At 40.0% G+C, this 24621-nt stretch overlaps 1 protein-coding gene across 10 annotated transcripts in view; it reads right to left on the minus strand.

Annotated features, from left to right (window-relative positions):
* Positions 1 to 24621, minus strand: part of BTRC (beta-transducin repeat containing E3 ubiquitin protein ligase) — a 116842-nt gene that overhangs the window by 37021 nt on the left and 55200 nt on the right. For 8 of the 10 annotated variants that reach the window (XM_064663138.1, XM_064663136.1, XM_064663131.1 and 5 more), the window contains one exon: positions 18746 to 18835. The exons of the other annotated variants lie outside the window; for them this stretch is intronic. In XM_064663138.1, the coding sequence (XP_064519208.1) occupies positions 18746 to 18835 (90 nt within the window). The remainder of the gene's footprint in view (positions 1 to 18745; positions 18836 to 24621) is intronic. 10 annotated transcript variants of the gene reach the window in all.

The following is a 24621-nucleotide window of genomic DNA, read 5'->3' on the forward strand; positions in this document are numbered from 1 at the left end:
AAGGCAAGTTTGCCTGTTGGACATAGGACCCAAACAGCCTGGCTACCTGAGCTGAACAGATAAAGACTACTGGTCTGTCAAGATTCACTATTATAGTAAAATAAGTAATTGCTGCTACTTTGAATACTACTTTCAGGACTGTGAGAGCAACTACTTGGTTGCTCATTTTTAATTTTCCTCAGCAGTAAGGCTCAGCAACATATACAGTGAGTACTGTTGTCTCCCACCAAGCTGCAGCCTTAACTAAGCCATCGGTTACAAGCAACAAGGGACTGCCTGCCTGCCTTGCTGAAGTTATCTTAGGTATGAGCTTCCACAGGCAGACTAATTCAAATCTATTTTTGTAAATTACAGATTGTGTTAAATATACATGAAGGAAAATATGGAACAGTTGCTTTTACTGCACAACATGAGTTATTTCCTATTCCAGGTTCCCTCTGAGAAAACTATAAATTCTGAAATCTGCCAATTAGTGGCAGTGACTACTGGTGATTCCATATTCCAGTCAAGCAGTAGTATTGCTGAGTACTGCAAAGGGCAGAACAATGTTCCAGGAGAACTAAGGGATCATGATACCTGACAATAACAAGTTGGAGGATGCAGTGATTTGCCCAAGCTTCCTCTTATTTTCAGAAAAATGCAGGTTGTGTCACTGCTTTAAATAACAATTAAACCATAAGCTTTGCATCAGTCAGAAGAATTAGATCTTTACACGTATGTAAGACTGTCAGTAGCTGAAGTACAGTTTAGGGCAATAATTTGACAATTTCTGTCTCAGAGAGAGTGATCAGAAAAGTAAACATGAATAAATTCCTCCTAGAAAACAAACTCCTCAACCACAAATGCTCAAACATCTTCATAGTTTTTCTTCCATTTCTTAAATTATGCCACTCCTCAAGGACAATTTAATTTGTCCTAATAAAACAAAGAGGATATGGCAGCTCTCTAAAAATATATGGGGATAAACATCAAAAAGGGAACAAAAACTACTAAAACAAAAGGAATAAACAACTCAAAGAACCAGTGGTATAATCTCTCTACGAATAAACTAGCTTGGAAACTCGGGAGAGGATTTCCAGTCATTAGAATAATTGGGTTCTGGAAACATCTGCTAATGGAAATAGAGTGGAAAAAAGATTGCAGATCAGCCCCTAACTGATTGTAAGATGAAAATCCATAAGCTCACTAAAGGGACAAAATAGTATCTGCAAGACAAGAGACTGGAACCTCTGAGGAACCTGTGAAGTCCCAGAAGGTAGAATCATTAAGACTAGAAAAGCCCTCCAAGAACATCCAGTCCAACTGTTAACCTAACATTGCCAAGTCCACCACTAAACCATGTCCCTAAATGTGACACGTACACACCTTTTAAATACCTCCCAGGTCTGTTACTCAACTTTCCTGGGCAGCCTGTTCCAATGCTCCATAACCCTTTTGGCAAAAGAAATTCTCCTAATAACCAATGTAAACCTTCCCTGGCACAACTTGATGCTACTTCCTCTTGTCCTATCGCTTGTTACTTGGGAGAAGAGGCTGATACCCACCTCGCTACAACCTCCTTTCAGGCAGTTGCAGAGAGCAATAAAGTCTCCCCTTGAACCTCCTCCAGGCTAAACACCCCCAGCTCCCCCAGATGCTCCTCATATGACTTGTGCTCCAGATCCTTCATCAGCTTTGCTGCCCTTCTCTGGACTCGCTCCAGCATCTCAATGTCCTTCTTGTAGGGAGGGGCCCGAAAATGAACATGGAATGTGAAGTGCAGCCTCACCAGTGCCAGGTACATGGGGACAATCACTGCCCTGGTCCTGTTGGCTTAACTACTTCTAATACAAGTCAGGATGCCACTGGCCTCCTTTCCCACCTGGGCACACACTGGGTCATGTTCAGCCAGTGTCAACAAGCACCCCCAGGTCCTTTTTTGTTGGGCTACTTTCCATCCACTTTTCCCCCAGCCTGTGGTGCTGCAGGGGGTTGCTGTGACCCAAGTGCAGGACCTGGCACTTCACTTTATTGAACCTCATACCATTGGCCTTGGCCCATCCATCCCGCCTGTCCCCACCCCTCTGCAGAGCCTTCCTACCCTCCAGCAGATCAACACTCCCACCAAGTTAGTGTTGTCTGTGAACTTACTGAGGGTGCACTCCATTCCCTCATCCAGATCATCAATAAAGATACTAAACAGAACTAGTCCCAGTATTGAGCCCTGCGGACACCACCAGTAACTGGCCACCAGCTGAATTCAATTCCATTCACCGGCCACTCTTTGGGCATAGCCAGTTTCTCCAGGAGCATGCTGTGGGCAGTGGTGTCAAAGGCTTTACTAAAGTCTATGTAGATACACCCACAGCCTTTCCCTCATCACAGAAGACCACGCTGGTCAAGCAAGACTTGCCTTTTATAAACCCATGCTGACTGGGCCTGATCACTTGGTTGTCCTGTGTGTGTCACCCATGATGGCACTCGAGACAATCTGCACCATGACCTTCCCTGGCACCAAGGTCAGACTGACAGGCCTGTGGTTCCCTGGATCCTCCTTCCAGCCTTTCTTGTATAACAAACAGGAAAATGTCTTGTTCTGCAAGAGGACATTCAACCTCTTATAGCTCAGAGTATACTTTAGAAGGCACAGATGTAAGCTTGTTGATGGTAACTGAGCAAACTGACTTTCAATGAGTAGAGAACATTGATGGGACTGTGGACTTCACTGTTAAATACACAAATGTGGAGCTTCATTCCTCTCTCATGAATGACTGGAAGAGCCGTCAATTTTCAGTCTGGTATGTTCCCACTGAGCTTGAGCATCCCTGAGATTTATGAAATGTACAACCTACAGCTTTCCACTATGTGCTAAAGAGCCAAGTTGCACATGACACACAGGAACACTAGTTATTCTGGTGTGGTTTTATCCACTGGTCTCACCTCCAGGAGACTCACAGGTAACTTCAGACTGCCCTGAGGCCATATTCATTATGTCTGTAGCTGGTTTCACAGGATATGCCTCGTGGTCTCCAATAATAAATGTATTACATGGGAATAGAGAATATCTCTTTTCATACCTTCACTGTCTCCAGGTAAACCCTCACAGTATCTGTGGCAAATCTTTAAGCTCTTCATTCATGTGATGTTTTGATGCTAGAAGAAGATATGATCCAGATGTGAGTAACACAAGTGACCTTAGAGTCCCTGCACTTTTTGCTGGAGGAGTTACCTTCAAGTCATTTACCACTGACTGGGAAGATCAGGCTGTGATCTGCTGGGCAGCAAGCTGTTTTAATGATGAACTCCATTGTCTCCAGGGACAACTGTCTACTGTTTTCACAATTAGAAGAAAAGTTACATGGCTGATTTCAACATGGTTGCTTGTGTCTTGTGTCTTTAACTGACCAGTCATCTGAGTACAGATTGCAATGGGTATCTGCCATTCTTGGGACTGCAAAGAGGGAAAAGTCAGACAGGTGCCAGCTAGAGCCTGGTATCACTCCAAATCAACTCTTATGACCATCAGGATCAAAACCTGTCCTGCCAGTCAACAGTAATTTAGTTTGAGAGAAAGAAGATGGAGGCAAGTGTCTCACCCCCAGACAGTTTGAGTCACTTGAGGTCCCACATAAGATGAAGAGATTTTTAGCTCAGTATCAGAAAACTCTGAAGGAAAATGTGTTTCCACCCGAGGACAGGATTTTAAGCCTGTTGATCTGGTTTTTCATATTAGAAGGGATTCTACATGTCAGCACTTGATTCAAAGAGGTTACTAGGGTGATAAATGCTCAGAAATAAAGGTAATTACGTATTTGAAAGTAAATTGAGGGCAAGACATCAAGTTCTCCAATGAGAACTGTTTTATTCTAATAAACATTATTGTAGGATATGAGACTGCCAACTCAACAGTACTGCTCCCATTTTCCAACTGATAACTTATCTATGCAATGTATAAATTCACATTTCTCTTACCCCACCTTCATGGGAACTACAAGATATATTGTAGGAACTAGTACTTCAATGTATGTATTAATTTCATTAGTGCAGCTTAGGTTTTATAATCTCTTTAAAGACAAATTACATTCTGTAACAGTATATAAGTAACTGTTTAGCATTAAACCCTTAGTAGGTGAACTTACAAAATTATTTGTTTTTAAATAAACGTTCTCCTTGTGTTTTAGTATTATTAACAAAAGAAGTTTAATGTACTTACATTTTACAGATCAGATACCACGTTTCATTATCCAAAAAACAAAATTACTACATATCACATGTTGACTCATAGTGTGCATATGAGAAGGGGGCAGTTAAATTCAAGTGAAAGCTCTGAATGTTCCAAACTTGAAACTGTTTCACCTATAATAAATACTACTGCATTAAGCAGAGAAGGATTTCTGGGGAAGAGTAATACTGATTATACATCTAGAAAAAACTTAAAAAACCTTTAGATATATGAGATTTGCTATTACTTTTCAAACACACAAAAATCAAGTTAAATTCAGTCTGCAAATTACAGCCCAGTTTAACAAAGTTTTGTTTAGAAAATAAAAAAAGAGAGAAATTGTAAAGAAAATGTCACTGGTGTTCTTTCAACAGCTAGTAGACAGTTTGCTAGCCCTCACAGAGAAAAGAAAGAAATGTATACTTGGATTGAGTAAAATATAGATAGTTTACCTAGAGATAAGAACTTTCTAACATGTAATGCAAAGAGGATTGGTTTTGACTTCACTAACAGTATTCAGGAAGGCTTTTAATGTGCTGGACAATGCATATATATTCTAGGAAGGGCACAGGTATAGGATCCATCAAGTCCAGCACTCTGCTCGGGACCATTGGGAACTTCTGTTACTTAAACACAGCCTGGTGTGTGCTTCATTCCTTGAGAGCTTGTTTCTAAAAATGTGTTTACTGGGGGCTCTTTGAAAGCTACAGAGTAGGGTAAAAGAGAGGGAAGGGTTCTGGGAAAATTTCTTTCTGTATAGGTTCTAGTTACTCAACTATTTTCTTTATCTAGGCTGGCTTGTCTATACACCATACCCCAGCAGCATGTCCTGCAGCAGTTTGTACACGGATGCTGGGTAGCTTCCTCAAAGATGAAAGCTACCACTCTCCAGAGAGGAGTCCTAGCTGGGTAACAATCTCTTTAGATCACACTCAACATGGTTGTAACGTCCTCAGAGCACACGTAACGTTGTCTGAGAACCGGGCTGTGCATCAAAGCCTTTGTGGTGGCCTCAGGTCATCAGTAGCAATACAGAAGTAGATATACTGCTCTATGGGGTTCCCTTTCATGTCAGTCCTGAAGTTCAGAAAGTCACATTCATTTGAGAAGAATTTCAAAGGGATTTTGATGAAGAGGTGATGGTTATTGAACTTGTGATTAAAACTGGTGGGAGTCCAGAAAGTGAGCATGTACCTACATAAAGCAGATGACTACACTGTCAGTAGAGCTACAGGACAGCTTTTACTCCTGGCTCTCTGCAGGTTCCCATCGGAGTAAGACGCCCCTTTTCTCCTGAGATACTATGCAGCTGTCTCACAGGGTGTTGCAGAGTTATGCCCCAGTTCCCTAGGCTGACTGAGCCTCAGGAGGAAGGCACTAAGTAGAAACACTCTACACACAGCTCTCCTGATGCTGAAAGATGGCAGAGAAAAACTTCAAGGAGATAAAAAAAGCTGAAGAAAAACACCTCAGAGGATGACCTTTCCCCCAGTGTGCTGTTCTCCAGTCTCAAAGCAGCTCTCAAAATGAAGGCCCCAAAACAGGGAGAAAGAACCATGCGTCAGGGTGAAAACAGAAAGGCAGGAAATCTGCACAGAGAAAATGCAGAATATAGGCAATGGAATGGGAAAGATATGTGAAATGTTTTAAATTAAATTAATTGAAATTGGGATTAAAAAAAAACCCTCAACCCATAACCCAGAAATTCTAGCACTGATAAAAACATTTAGTTGCAAAACCCAACCAGGAGCTAGAATGAAATTACTGTATTAGGTTAAAAAAAGAACTAAGATTAGCTCTATGTTCATTTTAACATATATGTAAAGATTTACAATCCCAAGGCTGCCTATTAATTCACAAGTGGCATATTTACACTATTTATGATATTATACCCCATGTTGGGACATCCCATTACAGAGTCACGGTAGTAGCTCCATACTTAAACTGGATTCTGCAACACATTGCATCTTTCCAGTCATTCTCCTGCAGTATGATTACTTTTGGGCAAGAATTTACCACCTCGTTTCCACCCACAAGGGAATGTCTTTGGGAGCTGACAAACGGATTTAAGCAGCTGTGAAATGATTTACTGGGTCTTGAGTTTTATTAAAGTAGAACGAAAGGCTTTGAGAGCTTTCAGTGTTTTATAAAACACCACGAAGAATGTTTGGCTTAATAAGTGTCCACTTTTTCTTACACTTTTCCTCTTGCCTCCCATAAGGATTGTATTTGACTGCAATTTGACTGCAGCCATTGGCAAGTGTACCTTTCCTAAGATGCATGTCTAATACAGCTTTTTGAAAATGTAGATGGACATGGGGAGAGAGATGCCACAGCAACAGAGCCCAAGTCAACATTAAGTGTATATAAACAAAAATACTGCTTAAGTACATAACATGCTTCAACTGACACCATGTTTCCAGATTCCCAAACATTTAATGAGGAAATGTTAAGCAGCATTATCCTTTTACAGATCAAAGAACTGAGATGAAAAAACAGAATATGACATAGACAAAAGATATCTCAAAATCTTGATTCATAATTCCTAATCTGATATTCATCCTGCGAGGCCTCGTTGCTTACTATAAATAAACTACTTCCTCCTTAGATTTCAGTTGTTAAAGTAACTTTTGAACTTCTCTGCAAAAAAGGGATGCTTGCCTCAAGAAACACTGGAAGGATTAATTAATGTTTGTGAAGCATTCAAACTGCAGGGGAAACCCCCAGGAGGAAGTCTGTATTTCCATATTCTGACCAGGACTTGAAAGGCATGCAATAAATACAGCCTGGGGCACAGAACAAGGAATACGAATAAAATAAAATATTGAACAGCTGTTTGCTAAGTGAATACTTTTCCTCCCACATACCAACTTTTATTCCCACCTCAGGCTGCAGGGAGTGGAGGGCAATCAGACTGAGGCCAAAACAAAATTTTACTTTGAAGGGTTAAACAGTGGCAAAGTTATAAAAAATTGAAACTGCTTACTGTAGTATTTTGAACTTTCGTATTTTGTAGGAATGATGTGCCATCTTTCCCCCTCACTCCTCTTTAAAAATCAGGGGCTTTGGATGAGTTAGATGATATCTACATAGCTTTTTACAGCCTGAAAGAGGTTAGCTTTCTAAATCACAGACCTTTTGTACTATCTAAACCAGTTTGTATTTCTAATATAATTATGAGTGGGGCTTGCAGTTCTGCCTGTAAAGGTTGTCTAATATTTTCCTCTGTAAGAAACAAAGATGGTGAGATCTGCCTAGAACTAAACCCCAAAGGAACCAACCTCATCCACAGCAGCTCTCCTTTCTAGCACACCTGTTTACTGCTACCTACCTAAAGTAAGCAATGCAAAGTTGACAGTGGGTGTGAGCTTACAACTCACACAAACAGCCTGTACAGTTTGCTGGATGCAGAGCGCTGATTTTTGCCTTCTCTTGCAAACTGACAAGATTTCACTTGCTTTTCAGTATCAGAAAGTGGAATACCTAAAAGTGAAGGAGGCTGTGTACCAATCAGAAAACTGGAAGAAAGGACACTGTGCACAGTGACAGAGCTTCACTCTTCTACCATTACAACTTCTTTGGGAATTATGGGGAAGGAGAAGAGAATTGCCTGAAAAAACACAATGCAGAGAGCAAAGAAGAATAGGAACTGTGGTAATCGGAAGTAGCTGGGTTCCCAATGCAAACATTAATATTATTTCATAATACTTATTTTTGTTCCCAGAAATTGCTCCCTAATATCACTTTTCCCCTCACATTATTTTTCCCCTTTACAAAAATAAAGATTTTCCTAAGATTGGTATTCAGATCTGACAGTCATTAATTCCAGTGTCTGTTCTTAGAATGTACTTGAGAAGACTGTGATTTTCTCAAATCATTAGGAAAAAAAAAATCAAGTCAACCTTAGCAATTACAGCAGCCAAATCTTTTAAATTATAATTTCCTGTTGGTAAGTGAATAAATTGAAAAATACCGGGGCAAAAAACCCCCATCCACAGAAAAACAACACAAAAAGGAGCATTAGGAAATCAATGCAGTATTTGATCTCTCCTCTTTTTTTGCTGCTGAAAGCCACATGGCACACATAGTATTTTTAACTGAGGAGTCTTGTTACAAATATATGCCGAGGAATCTTATTTCAAACATATACTAAATAAGGAGAGGAGTATTAAAAAAGGCAGTCCCTTACTCTAATTTTATCCATCTCCCTCCTCTTCTTTCCTTGATGCAGTGAAACTTTAACACCAAACCCTGTCTCTCTCTCTTATTTTTGTAAACAGTGATCAACATTTTCCTAAATGACCCTCGAAACGACCTACTTTGAAACTACTCATTAGTAACAGCCACGTTTGCAATATTAACCTGGATGTGGCTGTTTATTAAGATCTTTTAAGGGGTTTAGAATGAAGACACACTGCCGGTGTACAGGGAGCACAGAAGGGGTAATTTAAAACCCATGTTTTTCCTCCCCCTCACCGAAAACATGCCCAGTATTGTGCAGCTGTGCTGCCAGCTTCATCACTCCCTCCATCTCCACTCTTGCTAATTAAAAGGTTGATCACAGAACAATGCTCTTCTCATTAATTTCGGCTTTCTGATTGGGCAGGATTCCCGCTCGCTCCGCCTGATCTTTTCCACACTGCTGAAGTTAATGTGACAGGAGCCCGAAGATGGATTACCCGCTGCCATATTGCCCATCACCTCCAATCAGCAGCTATCGGGGTAAACTGATTGTTCTAATTTGCTCTCATTATTTTTACAATATCAGGAGAAAATAACGCACACAGCTCACTGTCAAAGCCGTGAAAATCAGCCATTAGTTAAACCCAGACACTGAGTGGCTTTATTAGAAGCACTGCAGTTTATTGATTCAGCTTCAGTAAACTAAGATAATACCTGTCCTCTTTAAATACGCTTCTTTAGGTGTATTTATGTTGCAGGAAAATATGTATTAGGATACTTTTGGAAACGCTCACTGTCTCAGCCTGTTATCTTGAGACGCTGGCAGACAACAAAGATTAAGAACAATGGAAGCTTGACTTCCACAGAATGAAGGGCAAAATATGCAGCATTATCTGCACGGCAGCTTGCCTGCATGTCTCAGCTACTATTTTACAGTTTAAATAAAAATCATCTCAGGACTAGTATGACAGGTGAATATGTAAACACACTCCAAAATCGCACAAAATACGGTACCACCATAAAGACAAACATGGTGCAGGTGTAATTGTATGAGCTGTGTGTACAAGGCTGAGAGTTCAGGTTTGGGGTTTTGTTTTTTATTTGGTTTTATTTGCTAAGCTGAAGAACCGGCACAGCACAGCATCAAAACACAGGGACTGAGAGCAGGAGCTCCAAATGACAAGGGTAACTGTTTTGTATGGGTGGGAACTATTTTTCCCCCCACACAGAGAGGCGTTATGCTGCCACAACTTGAGAAACGAGAGCAGAAATGTCAATCCACACTGAAGCCTCACAAGACCCCAGAGCTAAGAAATGAATAAAGTATTGTTTCTGGTATGAAGTCAGGCATTTTTACACCGCAGCAGTGTTAAGAACTACATTGAAAATCCCGGACCTCTGACTGTCCCTACGCTGTATATAAAGGGACCTACTTTATACTGCCTGCTGCCTATCTGCATCTTAGCAAAGGGAAATGCTAAATAGAGGGATTAACAGAAATATGATCCCTTAAATCTTGCTAAACATAAACCTTAAACTGGTGTCTACAATGCTGTAACTCGCAATGTGCTCTAAGAGTGACAGCCAGAGTGCAGCAGACTGATTTTACTTTTAAATAATATCTAAATTAGATTAATTCTTTGTGTAGATCTGCATGAACCAGAGGGGACATTCATCATTGTGCCAAAAAAGTTAAATTCACTGGGGTACGCTCAAAGTGAATGGTTCTAGACCTACGTTTCATCTCTCACACACATCACCAGGATGCTGTGCCAACACACATGAAGCCAGCTAGGAGCTGCAAGAAAGACAAGAGAGTAAGTGGATACCAGAGAAGGTCTAATTTTTCCCTTTGTAGATTATGAATTGCTTGGGACAGGACATGTGGCTTCTCTGTCTAGTAAGCACAGAGCATCCCTTTCAATACTTGAGCTTCTTTTTTAATATTTAAACGGTTTAAATATAAGGAAGGATATTCTCCTCCCTCCCCCTCCAAACCAGATGTAATTCTAGTTCCCCCTCCTCCTCCTGCTGTAATTTAAAATGCTACAATTTTCATTACTGCTTTTTAATATTTTTAAATCTTCATCAGCTAATGCCTTGCGTTTGGGGGTTGATTTTTACTCCCTCCTAGAAAAGCCACCTCATAGCTTTGTTTGGTATCTCTTTTGACCCTTGCTAATGTTTTTTCTCTTGGAGGGGCATGCCACGCTTTTCCTCTTAAAATTCCTGCACTGAAAGACTGCACCACACCACACTCCACAAAACGTGCTGATGGCACAAATTACAAGCCCCCAGCCGAACACTCCAGCCCCCACCATTCGGGCAGATTTATGTGGGCTCTTGCCGACGTTATTACAAGTCAGAGTTTATTGGGAAATTGTTACATTATGCGGAGTGTCTAACAAATTGCTTATGCTGCTATAATTGGATTACAACAGCCGCTTGCTCCCACCGGTAAGATTAGGCAAGTAGGACTCCTGCCGATCTCTGAGCGTTAGCAGTAATTTTATTTGCCTTGCCTCTCTCTTTCCTAACAACATGCCTCTTTCCCTGCCAGCTGTCTGCTGAAAAGGCACAGGCTTGTTCCTTGGCCCTAACAATGCAATTACAGCCCTGCAGATCGCACTGTTTGTGCATTAAGTACAGAGCCAAAACGAGGCGAATTGATCGTTTGACTTTTGGAGGAGCCATGTGATCTCTGCGTGCGGGTGATCCGGCATGCATCACTGGGCAGTGCTGCAGCGCACGCCTCACCATGAACTCGCTCCACACTACTTCCCCTCCCCTGTCCACTCCCAACAGCAAAGACGCTGGAGCCCACCCCACGTTAGCCCCCATCAGTCTACAAAAGCAGCCTCGTTTTTAGGGGCTCATTTGCTAGGCTGAGCTCAGAACTCGCTCTGCCTTCAGAAATGCGACACTCGGCCACACCAATGGCTTCCCTGCAGTGGGGTACACTAGGAAATTATTATTCCAGCGTTTCGTACCACAAGCTTTAGCATAAGAATTTGACATTTTTCAAACAACTTTTTCTGTTCTTGTATTTGAAAAACACTGAAGACAGATCTAGTTAATGTCATGTATTCTGTACCATCTGAGAATGCCATCACTGCAGGTGACTATTTAAGAAGCAATGCTTCTTTTCATGTTTGCCCCCATTTACCACTAAAGACACTGATGACTTGGATTCCAAACAGTTTCACATTTCTAGCATAAAGGATCCCAAAGTACTTTGGATATGCAAGTCGAGTTTGGTTCATAACACTTATCGTGGTGAACACTCCTTATAACCTTAATGTGACAGATCTTGAATGAAGACCTCAAGGCTGTAATTCTTTAAACAGCAAACACATGGGCTGGAACTACAGCATGTGACACCACACATAATAGTTATGGGGGAGTTTTGATTAAGGACACCAAGTCAAGTTCTAGACACTGAGAGGATTCCATGATGATTCAATTTAGAAGGGAGCTCAAGAATTCTCCAGCCTTGCCTCCTCCTGCTCAAAGCAGGGTGCATGATGAGGTCAGACCAGGTAGCTCAGGGCTTCATTCAGCCTCGTCTTGAAAACCTCAAAGGATGGACCCTACAGAGTGTCCACAAGCAACCTGCTCCAGTTGACTGTCACCACCACGAAAAAGCTCTTCCTTATAACCAGTCAAACCTGAGATGGGGTTTCTAACATTTGTGTGGGAGACCTTCCAGTATGTACTGAACTCAATTTCACAGGTAATGCAATTTGCTTGATTGAGATTCCAAACTAAGAGCTCCAAAAAGTAGAAACATCTCTATCGAGATGACCAAACTTTGAAAATTATTCTTCATATCAAGATTTTGCATACCACCTGCCTGACCATCCTTATTGCAGAGCTTTGAGAACTGATCTCCAGAATACACTTAGAGACCCTCAGCTATAAAGCAATGTATGAGTTAGCCTTTATAGTAATATTTCTTCAAAGCCTCTGTTGCATTTAAAAAACCCTCAAGTGTAATTCTTTTTTAATTTGTGGTTTCATTGACATGCAAAGTCATTTTGGGTGGTAAGAGAAGCAGAAATGACAAGCACTCCACAATGTTTGCATAACTGAAGACTAAAGAAGCCTGTTTACATGTAGTTTAACACTCAAAAGAAACTCTGAACAGCTGAAATGCCTTATAAATAGCTCAGACCCAGAGGAAGTGCAAACGTCTGCATTGTGAATTGTAGATCTTAATTACAGACAATGGCTGGTATAGCAAGTAGCACGGAAAAAAAAAAGTGAAACAGTTGCACTGTTCATGGTTGGCAATAATTCTTCAGGAAAATATTTACTATCAATCAGTTATGAGAAAAGGGACTCTGCGCTCATAAAACAGCACGTTGCTTCTCATACCAGGACCATTTTGCTTCAGCATAATCTGAATTTAAACAGCTTGTTTCCTGCGGATATAATTTTGGAAATAAATAAAACAAGTCTATCAAAATCTGGAGAATGTCTGTGGTGGGGTAGAGTGGGGGGAGCAGGAATATCACATTTCTTTCTCGGTCATTTGCAAAGAGGTTATTAGACCAAGGGGAAGATAAAGCATAAAGATTGTCTTGACCCAAAAAAAAAAAAAAAAAAAGGAAACAATTAAGATAAAAGTAGACATACAAGGTTTTGGATAAACTTTCCATTAAACACTGAGAATTCAGTTTCGAAGCACCTTCTGCACATCAAGTAATCCCAGCAATGTCCCTGCAATGCATGCCATCCACACAACCCTCTCATTACAGAAGGAATACCTACATACCTACAACAGAAGAGTAAAATGATATGCTTACACCCTTATTAGCCAGTGGCTAAGGCAGCATTTATCCAGTTTGCAACAGCCTCAAAAACTGCTGTCCCTCCCAGAGAAAGGTATATCCAAGACACAAAAGGGGACACTCTTACTGAGGGGTTTGGAACTGGAAGTATGTCTACTGACAGCCCCTCTGCATCACAACACAGAAGCTTAATATTAAAAATTAAGCTATGAAGGAACATAATTTCTCATTAAAACAGTGGAACAAGTATCAGGAAACTGAATGTTGCTAGTCAAATAATATTTGTTCATGATCAAATTGCTCTAATTTCAGTCCCAAGTACTGGAAAGGTTTCAAAAGCACTATAAAACTATGCATTCTCTGAAGATATACTGACTCAGTGGTATATCACAGCAGAACTCTGAGTTGGTTGTGCTATTCACGCAAAGTAAATGCAGGGACACTCTCTGGAAAAAAGAGCCATCAATCTGTGACATAAAGGGACTTGAGAGTACAAGAGGGACACTCTTCAGATCAATTTGTCCTACTGCCAACTGGAACATCCAGCCTGGAACCCTAAATGCTTCTTTATTAAAGAGTACTTGTGGTTTCTCCTTTGAATTTATATAAAAATTCTTGGCTCAGTGTTATTATTGTGCTGACTACGTTTGTTCTAAAAATTTGGAAGTAGCAATGCAGAAAGAACTGACAAAGGAAGGAAGATTTCAATTACCAGCTACTTTCACCACTCCTTGCTTTAGCTGAATCATCCTTGAGTGTAAAATGTATAGCAATAGCTAAATAATAAGATGCATCTTTGAAAGGAAATTTCACATGGCATACTGTAAGTGCCAAGGCCTGTTCTGTGTTTCCAGAATTGAGCAGAACAGAGCTCTCTCCCCTTGTACACTACACGCAGCTTGCCGAGCAAGCAGAACACCTCTATGTACTTAAGGAGGACTTTTCATCCAAGCATCAAAAAAATATCATACATTTCACAACATTTCTCCAAGAAGAGTATTATTCTGTTCCCTTTTTGAAGAGAAGCAAGAAAAGCCATCATGGCCACAGAGAATAAAATCACAGTGCTGTAGATAAAGGGTATACATAAACCCTTTCTAGACTACCAGTTCAATACATTAACCACTGCACATTTATCATTACAATGAGCAGTAATCAAAGATTCCCTAGAAGACTCAAAATGCTTAGAAGAGCCTGAGAAGTCCCTTGGTTTGCCGGGACCTTAAAAAGCAGGACTAGTTATCACACGTGAGTAGCAAGGAGTGGCCTGAAACAGAAGTCTAATTTTTCAAGGGTGGTGTGCATGATTACATTTTTCTTCCTCCAATTTCCCTTAGATAAAAATAGAGGCAGAAAACCTCTCCCAGCTGCTGCTGAGTTCAGAACTAAGTAGAAACCTGGGGATGCTGTATGCCATTTCAAAGGTGTCTCAGTGCTGTCTGTGGCAGGTATTCCACAGGGTGCCTATCTCTGGCACAAGCAGGAAAGAATTCAATGTCCAAAATAAAAACTGAGAACACTCCTTTGTATAGCAGATACAGACGAACTGGAACTGACTGTAGGAGCTAATAAACAGAAAAGACCTATCTAACAAATGCAGGAAATGGGTATTGACTGTAGAGCTGTGATATGAGTTGTACACCAGTCTCTTGCTGAGAAATAAAAGAGCCCTTTGAATCAATAAGATATTTCCACGATCCAGGGAAATGCAAAATCTAACAGACTCCAAGCAAAGAGCAAAACTCAAACCTAACACAGCCCACATTATGAAAGAGTGGGCTTTATGAAAGACCTCTGTTTGAAAACAGGACTACATATAACCCATCCATGCAAAGACTCAGCCAAGGAGACTGGAAACACAGCAGAGCATCCCTGGCCACATATCAAATATAAAGTGTGAAGGTCACCAGAGAAAGTAAGTGGCCCTGGGTACAGAACAGAATTGAAACTTGTTTGCACACCCAGGAGCATCACAAGAATCCTAGTGACATACCAGATGCCAAGGGACTTTTAACTGTGTCCCTCTCTAATTGAGGATGAAGCACACACCAACACCATTATCTGGCCTGAAGATACTGGCTTACAAAATATGGAACAAACAATAGGAACAGATGCTCATTTGGCTGGATTTCAATAAGCCTCATTAAAATCAAACACCCTGTCCTTGGAGCTCAGGTTCATGCTACATTTCTACCTTATTTAAGCACCTAGCACCAATTCCTGAGAAAGCTGTCCACTTGTGATTGCACACAAGTAGTATCATAAAAAGAAATCCTCTCACAGACATTTTTTCGTTTCTAAAGAGACAAACAGGAGGAGTTTGGATATATATCTTTGTGTGTGTACACACACATATAAAAACAAAAATAGAGACTGAATTTCCTTTTCAATGACATTATATTGGATATACATCAGACTTGTTGATCGCTCACAAGCAATGGGCAAAAAGATGCTAAAAGAGTAACAGAGAAACTCCTACAGATGGGAGAGAAACGATGTTAGCTGATGACACATGTGGCATCTGTGCATCACAATACATGATTTTTAATTTAAGATCCCACCTCTTCAATTAAAACATGTGCACACTCTAAACAATTTCCACTGCTCCTTTCTGGCTTCTACCCAAGCATCCCCAAGTCCTACCAGTGGAGTTTCAGAGGACAAATACCAGAAAAGCAAGGCTACGAACGAGATACAAAGATTCATCAGAACATGATATTCTAGTTCTATTTTTAAATGTCTGAATAAAACTAAATAATTCATAGGTTTGCAAAAGTGACTGAGAGCACATGGCTGCAAAGGCAGCATGACATCGCATACAAAACCAAACAAAGTTTCCTAACAAACATGAACTTCTTGAGCTGTCAGAAAGACTTTCCATATCTGAATATGCATATCTATTTATTACAAACTTTCCCCCCTCCTCCATTTTAGGAAGAATGCCACCTGTTAGGTTGGTAATTTATATCTGGATATCCTGTACAGAAACTCTCATTCACAAGAGAGTTCAATGGACAGACAGCGCTTCAGTCTGAGAAAAAGTACCTCAATGTTGATGTGTGTGGCCTCAAGGGAAACCACATTTCATTCTTTGAACAAACTTTTACAAACATCAAATACACAATGAATAGGTGCCATTTATACAGTGTTAACACAGCACAGTTTTCTTTTCTGAAAGTAGATGCAGAACTAGAAATTTTGTTTTTAGAAAAACCATCATCATCAGACTGACTGACACATCTGACAAGCATGTGATAATGCACACTATGGCTCCCAGTCAGGGTTGATACTGCACTGCAGAATCAGAAAAGGTAAATCACAACTTCCAAAGTAATCCTTTTTGTGTTTCACTGCAAGTTTAAAAAGAAAATTGAAGCCCTCAAAATACATTCGGAGAAGTGCTGCAGATAATGAAACCTGCGGTTATACTTTCCAGTATTCACCTTCCTGACAAAACATTTTAAAGTCCAAGGCTGTAAAACACATCAATCATAGAGGATAAAACTCGTCATGTGCATGCAGCCTAGGAGAAGGCCTCTGAACTCTTTAAATCCCACTTAAGCCCTTCACCTAGGGAACATTTAACAGTTGTGCCATTTGCCTATGCCATCACTGAGCCATCTGCATTTAGATAGCTGGATTTATAAATGCTTCAATACTTCTGGAATTTGAAAGGCAAGCTTTCTTAGAACCTATTTCATTTGGTTTGTAGCTAAGAAGGCAAAGGAAAGGAGTACAACAGCCAGGCAAGCTAGTACTAGAGGAATTGTATCCCCAGAAAAGTCTTTATGTTTTTTCATATATATATATGTGTGTGTGTGTGTGTGTGTATACAAATGTGTATATATATGCATGTATATGTATATATATATGTTTTTTGATATATGTGTGATGGCAGATTGCCCTAGAGCATACATACACATATACTGTCCAACAGCATATAGAGACAAGATACTTAAAAACATACACTTTTTCATCTCCAGGGTGACGCTTCACATTCATTCTCAATAGCATGAAACAAGTCTTGCTGCTCTTGCCTTCAGCCCTACCCACACCTCTCACCCACCAAAAACATAACTTTAGGAGAGTTTACAATTTAGGGCATTAAGATGGTAAAGTATGTAATTTCATTTAAAAGAGGCACCACTTAAACTGGCTGTACTTCTTGTACCTCCTTGCTCTTTAGTGAAGCGATTAGGTCAAACAAGACACTATAGAGCAGATGGGGTTGAATGGACTTACTCCAGTTAGCTTGCTGTGAGCTGCTTTATGGCATCAGAATGATGCTGCATGATGAGACAACTCAGCCAGAGCTGCTCTGCTGAGAGAGTTTCACCTCCTCTGTATCATAAAGCACCTTAGGAAGAAGTGTGCAATACCAGTCATCTCAAGAATGGAAGTGCTGGTATTAAATATCAGCTCTTTGTACCAAGACTGGTAGCTGCCCTCAGAAGTGCTTCTGCAGTGGGAGGCAACTGGCAGGTTAGCACAGTTTATGAGTGCTATGCCACCTGCAAGCACCATGACAAACTTTTATGACAGCCAATTCCCTGACAAGAATCAAAAGTAATGGGACATCCAAATTTCACCAGCAAAATCCCAGAGAAGATTTAGTTGGAAAATTATCTTAAAGGTCAATACAAAAGTGGTCCCTGAAGGGACAAGGCACCTTTAACAACCATTCCAAGTATGAAAAAAATGGACTTCAAGAAGATCAAGGAATAAAATAACCAAAAGAGAAAACAGGCTTTTGAGTGGTCAGGTTTGTGGTGACAGAGGAGCAACAAAATGCCAGCTGGTTTCAGTAACAGATGGCTGCATGCACTGATCTGTCCTGCATGCCCATTCTAAACTTCCTTTCAGTGGAAATACAAAGCTTGCACAAGGCTAAATGCATCCTTTGCACAGTCTTTCTAGACATATTGCATCATGGTTCAAATGTTCTCCATTCACAAACAGCCCTAGATGTACATTGTTTTACTCTAGTTATGCTGAATTTTAAGAAAAGAGGGTGGCTAATGGCACCTCACCTTTTTCAACAACATCTACCCCAATTCTCAACAAATTATTTTTCTGTGATAGGCTAATAAGTCCATTTTCTTACCATTATGACTGTGGTATCTCCCTCCTCCCTTTTCTTTAAATATAGCATTCACTGTATTTTAATCGAAAGGTCTTTCTTTTTGCACCTTCCTTCTGGCAGCTAAGAAAGGAACCATGATACAAAGAGCTCACATGGAGTATTTTTAGTATCTGGACATTTATCATTTGAAGTTGCCACAGCTAATTACATGGCAGGCATAGGTCATCCCACTGGAAAAGCCTATTACTTGTATAGCAGAATGAACCCTTCAGTCCTAGATAGCTGAAGACTCAAGTAATCCTTTCCAGCAGAGAAAACCAGCAAGTCTGAAATCTCTACACTGAAGAACAGAAAAACCTACCCAAAATACTTACTTTCTGTTTAAATATTTTTTCCTAACTGTAATTTCTAACAAGAACTTTTCTCTGACTGTCAATGAACAATTTGCTGAAAACCTCTCAAAACCAAAGCCGTTCTCTTACTTACTTTGGCCACACAATTTTCAGTCTTCATAGCAGTGCTTCCTAGACACACTGTTTCCTGGTTTAAGCACAGTCTGGCACAGCTGTTGTAGGTCTGCAGAAAGATTAAAATGGTTATGAATAGAAGAACACGATTTTCTTTCAGGCACCACATTTTTGGCACAGGAACCCACAACTCTACTACATTTCCTTTTTCCTAAGGTGTAAATGTTTCAAATTAAAATAAACTAGTTTACAGCAAAAGCCTATGTTCAGGGCATGCATGTCCTCTGAGCTATGTACAATTTTAGAGTTCTGATATACAAAAAAAAAGATTTTTCTCCTCTGTTCCTTTGAAAAAGGAAAAAGTATCTGATCTCATTTGTTCATTCTTTCACAAAATGCTGCATAACTGAAAAACTAAAGCAAGCTGATTCCTACACATTAGTTAGCACGGTGTATGTCAAATGTTAATAAACATCTCCTGACTTTATCAGGTAAAATACATGGGGACAGTATGAAGGTTATAATCAGAAGGGAGCAAACACAGACCACATCTCACTTGTATTTAATCTTCCCAATTTTGGAAAGCTTTTTTCATTTTTAAAGTACAATGTCTTTTTTCTTTAACACTGTCCTGCCCAGGGGGCCCTCAGTTCTAGCTGCAGACTTCAGAGTCTTTGCACAATACTTTATTCATAGCCTCTCCCATTTCAAAGGGAAGTGTATGAACAATACTTATGAAGTGGGTTTAAAATTATATTTTGGTTGATTTGGCCATTTAAACCAATATGCCCGAAGAACTCAGGAATTTCTAATGGAGGTTCTCTCTTCCCCCTCCCTTCAACACCTTTTTAATTACTACTTGATTAAGTTCACATTTTTTAGTAGAAGGAGGAATACAGTAACACCTAAGAGCTTCAGTATGGGATTAACCCTCCAGCATGTGCCATCACTTAAAGAAAAACGCTCCCATGCAAAAGTGGCAGCTCAAAAGCAAGCACAAACTTGCTTTGTTGCAAGAGTAGTAAGTGGACCACAGAGATGATATTGCTACCTCAAAGAGTTGTGTGGGGAAAACCCAAGAAACATGCTGAAAAAAATGAAATTAAACTTGTTACAACGACATTTCCAAGAGCACTAAGTAAAACGTACTAACACTCATTATATTTTTAAGATTGCCTTAAGGGGAAGACGCACAAAGACTTGGAGTGAACTGCCTGTCAGTTCTCTCCCTGTAATAGTCACTAGCAATCTCTCAAGATCTTTCTTTCAGGGCTCGCTACAGATTTCTATTTGTTTGATTTAAAACTAATTCAACACCAAATCTGCTACAGGTTAAAAAACCTGCGGACAACACTGCCATGTTAAGGACTCCTAAACCTCTCTCTCTTCTCCAAAGTTACATCACCAGAGCCAGATTCCCTCAGCACCAAGCACGAACAAATGACCTCATCCTTTTGCCCCTCTGCCAGAGGCCTGACTCTGTGGAAGATGCAGACAGCAGCAACAGAAAAAATGGCAGAAGAACACATGGCAAAAGATCTCAAATGCAAGAACGCAAAGAGATTAAAAGGGGGTTATGCTGAGTGATAGGAGATATGTCCACAAAGCCAGTGTTCCCAGCAATGCCCAGCCTAGGGGGATGGTAAGCACCAACTGATGGGAACTGAGTGTTCACAATCAAGTTTATAACATTCACCTAAGTTCTTATGATCCTCATGAAACACTCCTTACTGCCCACCATGGGAACTCTGTGTACTGGCTGTGGTGGATCTGTACTGGTCCAGCACAGTAGAGAGAATCTTGGGGAAATTCAGGAAATCACAGTCCTTTCCACCTTACCTATTTACAGAGCCCCTTTAAAGTTCACCATGAAATAGAAACAAAAAGGAACCCAGAAGCCCTATCTTCTTCATTCCTTTAGAAGTTCGTATTTTACTTCTTGGTGAGCTCTCTAACTGGTGACAGAGAGGAATGCAGAATATCCTGGCTCATGAGATCTCTTTACATGTCACAACATTGATATCTGCTGTGACTAGCAGCAAGTGAGCAATTTCTGTCTCTGGATCCAGAAAGAGAAACTGAAAAATTCAAACACATGAATTCTTTCAAGGCGTCGTGCAGATGAACAGAGTGCATCTTTCAGCAGGGGAGGTTCAGATTCAAACTGGATTAGGCTACAAGCAAACAGAAGTCTGACAGACTCAACTTAGCCTCTTACAAATATTTGCCAACATCATAAAACCATTGCTCTGGAATGCACAGAACTTTCTCCTCAGAAGAAAGACCAGAAAGGCATAAACTATTATAAATTGGGGCTTAGATGTAGCAGCCCAGCTGATAAATAAAAAGTTGACACCATCTGCTTTGCATTGACATTCAGACAATACCATGCAAACTTCATTTTACAGGCATGGTACTAGTTAAATTCAACGAGATTGTGAAGAGGAAAACCCATGAAGAGTTGATAAGATTCTTTGCTCAGTATTTGTATTTGTGTAATTTAACCCATTTATCATCAGTCTGTGATTTTTTTCATTTGCAGTTTAACCCCTAAAATTCCAGTCACAGTATTTATGCACAACACATCTGCTACATACTGTAAATTTTATGAGGAGCCCTGACTTGAATAAAGTTACTACTAACTCCACTTTGCAGATCAAAAGCTCAGCCACAAAAGCATTTACTGAAAGCAACAAGGAAGCCTGTAGCTCCGTGAACTGAACCATGAACTCAGATCTTGTCAGTCTTTTTCCTCTCAAGACAGGTATGCACAAACCTTGGTAGCAGGCCAGCTTTTTAAAAGCTGGGCTTACGACAGGCTTTCTCTCACACTTACAAATGGGAAAGAGCAGACAATCCAAATGCACATCGTGAAATACTAAAATGCTAAATTTAAAGACACTAGCACTTTCTGAGAATGAAGGAAGCTCACTATGCACTATTCAAAAGTTATGTGCATGTCAGAATGCAGACACAAATAATTATTCCAGTGTATTGCTTAATTTTTATTACTTTCATCCACACATTACATCTCAGTGAGAAACAACTGAACTTCCAGTGTAACTTCTTCATTAAATCCCACACCACCAGGACTAGTGATATTTGATGGAATTAGTATAGTACAAATTTAAAGCAGATAAAATTAAACATTTCTTCACACAGGAGGCTTGCTGCTCCAGGACATCGTGCAGAGAAACATCATCAGCAAGTGGAAAAAGGGACTAAACAAACTCATGGACAGCAGGACCACAGAGTACTCAGCACAGATATCAGTCATCCCAAGAGCAACAGTGCTAGATGCTGCAGGAGCAGGAGGACAGTAGAATACCAAAAGAGACCAGACTTGTTTGCTCTCCTTCAACAGCATCTTCCACTGACAGTGCTGGAGTTGGCAGTAGATGAGTCTGACTGACCCCGGCATTCCCATGCTACTGATATCCCTCTGCCCTTGTCAAGATGCCAATGATACTTCAGTTTCTCCTTACCAACCTTTTCAGCCACGGAAGGAGAGAAGAATGTGCTTTTCCTATGAGAACCAACTTTTACACAGTAATTTTATTACATAAGGATCTATGCACTGACCAAATAATCACTAAGTCCTCCAGCAGCTCTTAGCTTCTCAACAGAAGTTATGGGGAAAAAGAGAACATTAAAGGGAGTATTTATCATGGATTCAACACATAAGGATGCAGATTTGAGAATAAAACATAAAGTGATCTACAGTTCAACATAAATTACTATCTCTGCAAAGTTACCAAGTTCTTCTGTTGTTATTTTCACATTCTCACAGAAGAATGCATTATTAGCCTTGTGGGATGAATAAAGAGGGTAAAGAAGATTCACACACATATTCTACAATATGTTTTAAAGGGTTGAAAGCAAAATGCAGAACAAAACCTAGTTCTCCCTTGAAGTCCAGGGGAAAAAGAGGTAATGTCACTCTATTTAATAGGTCTCAATGGAAATGTATTGACAGTGTTACGAAGAAACTGCATCTGGTTCATGAAGCCAAGTCATAAGAAGCTGGTAGAATATATTGTGAAGGCAGTACTGTGTGATAGTCTCCTAATGTTTCTCTGTAGGCAGCAGTTACTGGCTACTGCAAGACACAAAATTACAGCTGGACGTGGAGATTTGGTCTGATATTGTCATACTTGTGTTTGCACACTAATAGTTAGCAGTGAATAGACCTAGTTAATAGAATAGTGAATTCTGATAGCAGAATAAATGTCATATCATCAAGTAATAATGCAGAGCCCTTCATGTTAGGTGAAACATTTGATGGTGTCTCATGCTACACTGCAACATCAGAGTACCTCCTTTCATTTGTTCCAATGCCCATGGGAACATTGATCAACCTGGAAGAAAAGCAGGAAAATCAAAGCCAGAACTAAGTCTCAGAAAAGTAAAATTCTGCAGCTCACCTTTAAAGCTTGACCCTTTTACATATCTCATCTAATCCACACCAAAACTGTTCAAGTTTCTCCTCACCTTTCATCAAAATAAGAGGTTTCTTCATCAAGGAAAAGTAGTCTGAAATGGTAGCCTGGTTCAACACCACAGGCAGATAGCTTTGCGTTGGAGTGCTTTAATATGTTTTTATATTGCATATAAAGCATGCAAACATAAACCAGTTTGTTGAAAACTACCCTCTTTGTGGACGCTGGCTGTAATTCTGAACAAGTTTTCAATTTTCACACTGCTGCTAGGGTAAAACATTTTAAAGAGTTTAATTTTTACAGTGGCTTCAATGACACGAGATTATCTAACAAAGTAATGGTTAATCAATAGAGGGTTTAGTTGTCAGGTGAAACATATAACACACTAAAAGGGATTGATTGCAAGACTCCTCCTTATTTACTGGGAGGTATATATTTAAAATGACACAAACTTGTTACCAAGCTGCATTCTTTTAACCTTGCAAAAGCCGTTTGAGAACAGTGTTAAGCAGCCCTATAGCCAAACAAGCTCTAATAAAAAAAAAAAAAGAAACCTACAAATATATGGGAGCACCAAATCATGTCAGAAGCAGGGGAACCACAAAGCTGTATTCACTCTCAGCCAAAGGCTTAAAATGCCACAGAGGCGCTAGACTATGGTTCACTAAAGATAGAGCTGAATCTGATCTCATTCTGTAAGTGTCTTTGGTTACATTTTTCTTTTTAAAGAAAGTATGATCCTGCTCTTTGACACAAACACATAAACATTTCCACTCTCATCTGTGCAGCTCTGGATGAACGCTGAGTGCCAACCAGAAGACTCGAACCCCAGGCAGAACTCTGTGTGTGTGCAGCTTTTCTGCCAACTGAAATCCATTTCTTTGGCCATTCATTCTGAGAATCCCCAGTCCCTGAACAAAGCTCCACTTTTTAATAGAAGCTGCAACCCAGGAGTTCAATAAGATTCCCCCCCCAATAGTTAGTAATTACATGATTTATCAGAGAAAGATAACACTAATAAAAACACAGCAAAAAGACAAAACCCATACCCTCCCTTCAAGTCATTTTCAGGGAAAAGATTATTAAACTGTTCTTTTTGAACAAGGGCTTTTGTAGCTAAGCACAAATTGCCAAACGGTTAGAAAAAAAGTTATTAGACTCAGAAGAATTCAGCAGAAGTGGGAAGTTATATAAACAAATCACTCCAGCAGATTTGGAAAGATCGCTTTCATCTTACTTAGAGTCTTAAGAGACTTGCATTAATTACCCTTTAAAGGTCTTTCACATGGACTATTTAAAATAAATGCAATTTATTTATTTATTTCAAATGAGGTGCTTCTTCTGAAAGAATTAAGTAATCTCAACAAATTTAAAAACGTTTTTATAAACAGGTAATTAAAAAGAAGAGTAGAATTAAGTCAAGCTGTAAGACATTACCCAGGATTCGCCTTGACTA

This window comes from Pseudopipra pipra, chromosome 8, assembly GCF_036250125.1.
Source record: "Pseudopipra pipra isolate bDixPip1 chromosome 8, bDixPip1.hap1, whole genome shotgun sequence".
NCBI classification, from domain to species: Eukaryota; Metazoa; Chordata; class Aves; order Passeriformes; family Pipridae; genus Pseudopipra; species Pseudopipra pipra.